Raw genomic sequence first — 9,066 nt, 5'->3', positions numbered from 1 at the left:
CACTCACTCAACCGGAGTCATTTTGATCTAATCCAAATGGAGCTGTTTAAACAAGTCACATGCTTCTTTCCTCATTTATATCAATAAACCCTAAACCAACACGCCCCCCTGTCCGCCATTGATGCACAACTCTTCAGTAGATATCATCGCAAAGTTGTCAGCAGTTCTTTAAACTAAAACTTTAACAGGCTGTAATGAGAGTTAAGTCCACCAGTAGGCGCCACAACGTGCATTTTCAAACGACTGCCAAAGGTCGTCAGTGTCAAAAGCTGGCAAAAAAAAAAAGAAAACCTCATCAAATATTTTCTGAACTGTTTTTGCAATAACAAGTACACCGCAAGTCCAAAAAATACTTTGTGTTCTCCAGTTAGTCATCTTTGCTTATTATTTGAGGCTGTAAAAAAACCAACTTAGGCCTCGCCATGCTTTTAAGTCGAAAGGAAGCGGTCATCTTATCGATCAACAGCAGCCCCACTTTACGTAATGCCTTCACACCACAAGGCCCGCCAATGTAACAACCCTCCTCCACGGGACACACCCACATTCAACACATCCGCACCCCGCCCCACTTTTCTACACACACACACATACCTGATAAAACATGACCCCCGGGTGGGCGTGGCCAAGGTCTGCAAAGCTGGAAGTGCAAGTTGGAGCCAAGTGAAGACAACACAAGAGCGTAAGCGAGGGCGCCAGTCTTCCTTTTTTGTTTTTGCATCAGAGGGAGTCACAACAACACACGACAGGCAACATGAGCAGGTGAGCGAGCGGCCTTTTTGGTCATTTTAAGGTCAACTCAAAGGTGACTCCTGAAGCTCTCACTGTTCACTTCCTGCTTTTGCATTGGAATCATAAACATTCAAGTGTGTTTCGTTTTGATGCTCGTGCATGCAAACTTCTGCATTTTATCTTCCTCTGTTCATATTGTCCTTGTTCTAATTTTACGACCTCGATAACGTCCTGGGGTGTTGGGTTTCTTCTGTCACACCCTGCATGTGAGTCGAATGGCATGATTGACAATATTCAGTTCACTCATGGAATGTATCACATGAAGACACATGGGACTAAGTCAAACCTTTCACACCAAGTACAACACGGTAGAATGTTACAGTAGCGTAGTAGGGCTAAGTGTTCACCAATGCGGACAGCATTAGGCGCTCTCAACTCGTTCTAACGCATTGCCACTGCATTGTGTGGGTGTTTGTTGCACAACAGTGGTTGTTTTGTTTTTTTAAATTCTTGGTTGCTTGTCATAAAAAAAAGTTCTTATGTCGCCTACACTGTCAGAGAAGCAGATCATGTGACTTATTTCTCGGTCAACTGCGTAGTATTACTTTGCTAGCAAGGAGGAATGCGCTTTTGCACGGTTTGAACATTAACACGGAGTTTAAAAATAGGAAAGTACTGCACTTACATAATGATTAACTAAAAATAAAAGATGCATATGAAATGAAAAGAAAATGCACATAAGTAAACATCTCAAAAAGGTTAAATGGAAATATACTGTACTTTAAAAAAAGTTAAATACAGCTGAACTGAACTGTAGTTCGAGCCGGTGTATCATTATGCATAGTTTGAATTATTTAATTTATATTTAATTTAATTCAGTGATTGTTACCTCTACCACTAGAGGGAGCCGGTGTACCAGCATTTTTAGTTTGTCGAGTTTGGCAAGCCAATTGCGCCTATTATGTTATATATAATGGGAATAATGTCCATTCCCCTTTTGAGTTTTATCACGTGATACCTGTTTTCCTTCTTTCCAAGTTTTTTCAGCAGAGCTTTGGTAAATAGCAGCAGTGTCAGGCGGGTGGGAGAGGTCACGCCCCACCTTCAGGGCAAACTTATACGTACAGCCCTTTAAAAAGAAAGTTCTTTGTTCATAAGTTCCTTCCTGTATGCAAAATCCTAAAATGAGTTAGTGTATCTATCTTTCCCTTGTGACTTATGTAAGATATTGCATAAGTTTCCATGGGGGACCCTGATGGTGCCAGAAGGGCTGCTATGTATTAGAGCGAACCCCAACCCCTCCCCTCCCCCCTCCCCATCCTGTTGCTGCTGGGGCTCATGTTACATGCAAACCCATGTATGCGTTCCCTGTGTTGGTGTGATGTTGTAACAAAAACCAAATGTGTCAACTTGAACTCCCTCACCCAAAAAAAAAAAAAAAATCCCTGTTGTGATAAGTCAACTTTGATAAATACAACACAGAGCATTCTGTATTGTTTGGCGGGCATCCACAGAAAATAAAGCAACTAAGAATTGAAGGAAGTGGTGTTATTTTTTTTTTTAAGTCGATGCAGGCTTCTCACCATTTTTTTTTTTTGTATTTTGTATCAGTGAGCAAAGTCACATGATTACCAGTAAAAGGAAACACAGTGGAGAACAAATAATTTTTTTGAAGATGATCTGGTTTTGTCTTTGCCAACTTTCGCCACAATCCACATCTGGATGCAATTGTGCACATTCCTTAAAGTTATGACCTTCCCAAGCCCCCCCACCCCCCTCCAAAAACTAAAGGATGAGAAAACAATCGAAGGACACAGGCAGAAAGGCCTTGAAGGGTTTCAGTTACCATTTGGGTGGTTATTAGCACCTTTGTGTTTGTTTGTTTTTGTTCTGTTTTAGCGCTTATCTTTCAAGTGTATTCTTCTTGGTGACATAACAAGCTGCATCTGATGCTGATCAGGAGAACTGGTGTTCGTCAAGCATGTGACAAGCAGGGAAAGAGCAGAGCTGTTTTATGGCCTTTTGAAGAGGAGCCCAGATTAGGAATGTTTTTGTGGAACGTCAAGAGCAGAAGGAAAAAAATATATTTTAAAGAGTCAGACAAAGGAGCTGGAGCTCGAAGCTAGACCCCAACATTGCACCATCCACATGTGGAGACCTTCTTGCAGTTCCTTCTATCTAAACGTTCTTTGCGTGCTTCGATCTATTTCTGCCTCTGCAAAGTCAAAGACTGTGCACTGAATTTGAAGGTTGAGGCCACTTTAATTGGCCAGGAACTAAGTTAGTTGTGTTCACTCCTACAACGGCGCAAACATTCCTTTCTACCCACGCCTGTCTACGGAAATGCCAAAAGAAAGACAAATAGGGCCCATAATGTAATTTTTTTATATATATATTTAATAAATATTTTGTATATATATTATATATATATTTTAATATATTTAGATATTTTATATATTTAATTTTTTAATATGGAAATATATTTGCAATATTATGAGAATAAATCCCTACTTTTTGGAGAATGAAAGTAATAATGAATTTTGTTGGGTCAAAGGAATTATTTGAGAACAAATTTCATTTTTTTAACTTCATTTTGCCGAGTTGGCGGTTCGTTTTGAAATCAAGGTGAAATTCTGCTGCTGATGACCGACCAACATCAGAAGCACTTTTGAGGGCTTCCATGTGGCTGCTGGATCGCGAAGAAAGTAAAAGAAAGGACTTTCTGTCCGATGCAAGTCATGTTATGTGCGATGAGCTGCGATTATTCTGACTTTGATTAGCATCACGCCAACTTTAGACAGCAAAAGTAGTAAAGCTGCTGATGATTTACAGTCAGGCTGTTTATGTAATGTCGTGATCATTCGTTTGGATGCAGTTCAGCACCGCAGATGTGCATTACGTTCTTGACAGGGTCTTGTTTTCCTTTTTGAACCTGATGCACTCCCCTTGGAGGTTGGAACGTTGCAGCGTTTGACTTCTGTCTCTCTCCGGTTGTGCGTAGGTGTTTGATCAGCCAGGCGGAGGTGCAGAGTTTCATCGAGAGGTGCATGATGGCGGTGGGCACCAAGCAGCATCACGCCCGCAGCCTGGCCCAGGTTCTGGTGGAGGGTGACCACAGGGGTCACTACAGCCACGGACTCAACAGGATGGGTCAGTGAGCTGTTGTGGGCTACGGCTCACACACAGAAGCTCACGCGCAGTGATGTCACTCACTAGGCCACGCCCCTTGAAATATCAATATATTTTTCCCGACAGATATGTACGTGAAAGACGTTAAGACGGGTATCTGCGCCAAGGATGGGGAGCCTGTCGTGGAAAAGGAGAGTCCAGCCACGGCCCTCGTGGACGGGCAGAACCTCCTGGGCCCTGTGGTGGGGAACTTCTGCATGAATTTGGCCATCAAGAAGGCCAAAGAAGTCGGGATCGGCTGGGTGGTGGCGCACGGTGAGTTAGCCTTGAAAATTGTTTTTATGTGATACTTGTTGATATTTTTTCCCTCATAATACATCGTATGTATCTTGTAGGCTCCAACCATTACGGCATTGCCGGCCACTACGCCATGCTAGCTCTGAAGGAGAACATGATCGTGAGTCCAAAACGTCTCTAAGTCCAATCGCCGTCTCGTTTTGTTTTTTCTAATCAAAGCTCCTCATCACAGGGAATGTCCTTCACCAACACGTCCCCTCTGGTGGTCCCCACACGTGGAAAAGAGGTGAGCCATTCTTCTGAATCACCCTCATGATAAATCATTTTATAAGATTACTTCACGAAGCCGAGGTGTTGTTTGTAGTGCACCTTAGGCACCAACCCCCTCAGCGTGGCAGCGCCGTCCAAAAATGGCGACAGCTTCGTTTTGGACATGGCCACATCGGCGGTCGCCCTTGGAAAAGTGAGGACACTCAAACCAAAACGAGGAACTTCCTTGGCGTGACACTCCCCTCCCCCCTTTGTGGACACAGGTGGAGCTGCACGACCGTCGTGGCGACACTATCCCAGAGGGGTGGGGCTGCGACCCCAAGGGCAAGCTCACCACCGACCCTAAGCAAGTTCTGAACGGAGGAGGCTTGGTTCCCATCGGTGGCAGCGAGGCCACAGGTCTGCCCGGATGTTCCGTCGAGTCTTTTATTGACGAAACATTGACCCATATGTTATGAATTATGATCAAAATAAACATGACCTCCCTCCATGTACGCACTACTAAAAGATTTTAAGGTAATTTGGTGCACTTCTTGCATTGGATCTCATTAACTGAACTGTATTATGGTGTGTGTATGTTGTTAGGAGGCTACAAAGGTTACGGCCTTGGTATGATGGTAGAAGTGTTCTGCGGTATCCTGGCCGGAGCCAAATACAGCAAACACATCCGCACATGGAAAGTGACCGACAGGGTTGCAGATTTGGTAGGTTGCACAGTTTCGAGGGTTAAGCAAATTCATGTGACCTTTGACCCAGTGAGTGTTTACTCTTTGCAGTGAGGCCTTGAACTCGTGATGTCAAAACCAAGTGGCGTGTGTGTGTGTGTTTTCACAGGGTCAGTGTTTCGTGGCAATCAACCCGGAGAACTTTGCTCCCGGGTTCACCGACCGTATGGGGGACCTTCTGGCCATCCATAGAGAACTGGACCCTGTGAGTGTTTGAGTTCAGGGGCGCCGGGCTCTGGGAGAGGCGGAAAAAGCATCAGCATAGTTATCTGTTTATAGAAATACTTAGCAAATTTAATACAGACATAAGTGAATAAATATGTAAATCAGTACAATATGGAAATGAGGGGGATCTATTTGTATTGTTTTTGTGCTGCAGGCTGATGCCGACGCTCCTGTTCTGGCCGCCGGAGATCCCGAGAGGGCCAACATCGCCAAGTGTGAGAAGATGGGCGGCATCCCATATCATATCAACGTCGTCAAATATATGGTATGTGTACGCACAACACGCAAAAATCATGTTCACACACAGTGCAAGCACTGAAGCAGCTCGTTATATTTGATTTAGAAAATAATATTTCAGTTATCCTAAATATTTCATTTAAAAATGGAATATTTTCTGAATAAATCAAAATTCATCTGCATGATAATGTAATACAATACATTCATATTTACAGTTATTGAATTTTTTTTTTACAGCAACCGAAGTAGTCACCGCGTAACATTGTTTTTGTTTATAACACTGCCACCTTGTGGATTTTAGGGGTAACTGCACAATTACTGGCGTTTTTTTTAAATCACACAAGAAATACGGAAAAAAAGCATTTTTGTTGAGGGACAACTTAAAAACATGATTACTATTAATGTGTCAAATTTAAGAGTAAATTTTACTACAATAACAGACAAAAAAAATATTTCGTTAGAAAATGTCCTCTCATTCTGGAATATTTTGTTGACTTTCAGAATGAATGTGCCAAGAGAGAGGGCGTCAGTCCTCTGCTGCCTTGTGATAAAATCGTTCCAGAGTAGAAGCGACAAGTTGGAGATCATCTCGGCTTCTTCAGCCTGGTTGGTGTTTGTCAATAGCGTGACCAAATGAAAGCAATTCTTTAACTAATGACAAATGAGGATTGTGTCAAATTATGTTTTAGTCAAATTTGGTATGTCTAACATACGAACAAGTCGGCTGTTACTTTGAGCTCAAATTGTTCAGCTTGCTTCTCTTTGCATGTTTTTCTTTACCGATTGTGCAGACGAAACGTTGCCTTAACACCAAGTCCAGCCGATGATGTCAATCAGTTGACAACTCAGTGAACAAAAGCGGTTCGAAATGAGTGAATGGACTGTGAAAGCGGCCATGTGATGTTTGGAAGACAGAATTTTTTTTTTAATTGAATTGGGAACTGACTTGATATTTTTATATGTAGCACAAGCGAGCCTTGTCAAGATAAGCGGTTTAGATAAAGGATGGATGGATGGATGGATGGATGGATACAACAAACTATAAAAGTATTTTCCTGCCAGCAATATTTCAAGTGCCTTATTAGTCCCAATAAAAAGTCATATCAGACGAAGCGTATTTGTTCTCGTTTTTTTTTTTTTTTTTGTATTTGACATCCTATAAAGGATTTTATCATTGCTTTAACATGTGTACTACAAAGGAAATATTAAAATAAGGAAATACTAAAAGACATTTAGGAACTTAAACTGAACACATAGATCGGAGTAGAAGTCAATCATTCATAATAATACATAACCTAAAAGAGAAGAATAGCGTACTGTAAACTTAAAAGGACATTTATTCCTGGTTTAATTCGGATGATGAATGAATAAATTATACTTGCGAGATATTTAATGCAATTTTTTTTTACTTTTACACGAGTATTTTTGTCAAGAAGAAATTATAAAAGTCGAAACTCTGTTTCATTTGACCGCCGTTTGACGTCTTTCGCCAATCAAATCAAGACAGGAAATCACGTGACCACAGTCAGTCACCACACGACGTCTAATTGCGGCCTTGTCAAAAGTTTGAGGAAGCCCGTGTTGACTTTTTATTTACCAAAAAAATAAGCTTGTCGTCTGAAATTTCAGCTAAAGCTCGACGCGTAACTTGAGAAGACACGTTACGGTGAGTAGACGTTCTCATTATTGTTTTTGTCGTTTATTTGTTTTGGCTGAGCACAAGAATGACAAAATAGCACTTCCATGGTTGTTTTTACTTATACTCGAGTCCCATTTTTGTAAAGTAGCAATACTCTTATTTGAGTACATTTTATACGCCACCCTTTGACTGTATTTATGACTGCACACAATTTCAATTTATCAGTCTTTTCTGTAATGCAATGAAGCTTGTATTGTAAAGTGGATATTGGCCGCTAGATGGAGACAAAGTACTGTTTAGGAATATCGTGACAAAGTAGTGCAGTTAGTTGCAACACAATAAAAAAAACATGCTTTTGTTTTCAGTTAAGTTGTATTTTTACAGTTTTATCAAAATTCAATCAATAATATTATATTATGAACTTTATTTCCTCATTGTGGTCCCTGGTTAGCTTTATCTTATCACGGTTTACTATACTGTATATTTAATTTAATCAAACAACGGTACAATAAGAGAACTATATTAACACGGTAAAAAAGAAAATATGATCACCTTGTGAATATTTAGATAATTGATTCTTTTATGCACCACTTGAAGGAACCAGTGTTAAATAGCATTTCCACTCTGAGCCAGGAAGAGACCTCTCTGGTGACATGAGGGGGGGCGTGATGGATGCCCAAATCAGGCCTATAATCTCCCATGCCAAAAGTCCTGGCACCAGGCCTCGGACCCTAGTTGTCTCGTTAGCACTTGGCCGACCTCAGATAAAAGGAGAGAAATCAACAAATCAATAGGCTTTCAGTCCTGGGAAGGGGGAGAAAGAGTGCGTGTGTGTCTTTATGTGGAGTGTGGGGGGGGAAATAACAGGAAGTCAGCCTGGACGTGGTCTGTGATTGGTCAACGGGGAGACATGTTCATTAGGTTTGGGGGAAGGTTGATGTGCCCCCGCCCGAGTCAGAGGATTAAGAGGCCGACTGAAATCCTCGTCGAAATACGGGTGGTGGTGGGGGTCTAATCTGCGCTGGCCTTGGCCCCGTGCTCCCCCCCTTGTGGATTAGATTTGGGGCCCACTCCAAATACTCCCGAGAACAGGGCTGCTGTTGAGGATTAAGAAGATTCTAACAGGTGTTTTCTTTTGTGGTGCTGAGGGGCTACCCGGACATCACTCGCTGAACGAGACGATCATGAAGTGATCGACTATTGCCGGCTGGAGATGCACAAAGGGGCGGGGCTTCCAACATCGAGGTCAGCTCGTGCTTATTTTGGGCCCTAAATCTTAAATTTGCCAGTCAAATGACAGCTCCGAGGGAGGACTGATGGAAAGCGTTGGAGGAGCTGGTGGCGGGGGGGCTCTCCTGCTGGGTCGTTAATGAAGTGGAGTGACTTCCTGGTTGGTTCTACGCAGCTGTTGTCCCCCTCACAAAGGCAACATTTTTGGCCTTGACTCTGATGTGTGCCCTCACCTCTCACTTCGTCTCAGCCAGGTGCTTGGTGCGAACCCCTTTGGTCAAACAGTCCAAATGAATTTCCTCAGCGGGCATGTTCCTGCGCTCTCACACCAAAGCGTGAGCAGACTGTTGAGGTGTTGCTCGGCCTTTGTCTGCCTGTGAGGTCCCAAAAGCGCTTTGACAGCTGCTCGGCCACCTGCGAGAGGCCGCCGGGGAAATCGTGCAGGATGGCAGCGCACTCGTCCTACTTGTACAGGTCCAATGGCGGGTGATGAAAACGAGAATCAATCCACCATTCGCGGCACAACTGCTAAAATGGCTTGTTGCGCTCTCAGGCCTGAGTTCAAATCAATGACATCAATACTTA

The 9,066-nt window shown here is 42.7% G+C and overlaps 1 protein-coding gene and 1 long non-coding RNA gene across 3 annotated transcripts in view; both read left to right on the top strand.

The window, feature by feature from the left end:
* Nucleotides 1-601: 601 nt before the first annotated feature.
* LOC119124944 (uncharacterized oxidoreductase YjmC-like) lies at nucleotides 602-6,724 on the top strand. 2 transcript variants are annotated; one of them, XR_005098372.1, is made up of 12 exons: nucleotides 602-759; nucleotides 3,731-3,879; nucleotides 3,985-4,173; nucleotides 4,254-4,315; nucleotides 4,388-4,441; nucleotides 4,520-4,618; nucleotides 4,689-4,824; nucleotides 5,011-5,129; nucleotides 5,260-5,355; nucleotides 5,530-5,640; nucleotides 6,114-6,289; nucleotides 6,330-6,720. XR_005098372.1 is itself a non-coding variant. In XM_037255325.1 (11 exons), exons 1-11 carry the CDS (start codon nucleotides 752-754, stop codon nucleotides 6,177-6,179), a joined length of 1,089 nt encoding a protein of 362 aa, XP_037111220.1. In that variant the 5' UTR covers nucleotides 737-751; the 3' UTR covers nucleotides 6,180-6,724. The 2 variants fall into 2 exon arrangements, 1 of the variants encoding a protein (XP_037111220.1); XM_037255325.1 differs by having other exon boundaries at nucleotides 737-759; nucleotides 6,114-6,724.
* Nucleotides 6,725-7,072: 348 nt separating this feature from the next.
* The window catches only part of LOC119124946, a 42,787-nt gene continuing 40,793 nt past the window's right edge, over nucleotides 7,073-9,066 (top strand). The window contains exon 1 of the long non-coding RNA XR_005098373.1: nucleotides 7,073-7,278. This is a non-coding gene — a long non-coding RNA (uncharacterized LOC119124946). The remainder of the gene's footprint in view (nucleotides 7,279-9,066) is intronic.

The sequence above is a fragment of the Syngnathus acus genome, chromosome 6, assembly GCF_901709675.1.
Source record: "Syngnathus acus chromosome 6, fSynAcu1.2, whole genome shotgun sequence".
NCBI lineage: Eukaryota > Metazoa > Chordata > Actinopteri > Syngnathiformes > Syngnathidae > Syngnathus > Syngnathus acus.
The sequence above is the reverse complement of the archived record's forward strand: the minus strand, read 5'-3'. Positions and strand labels throughout refer to the sequence as shown.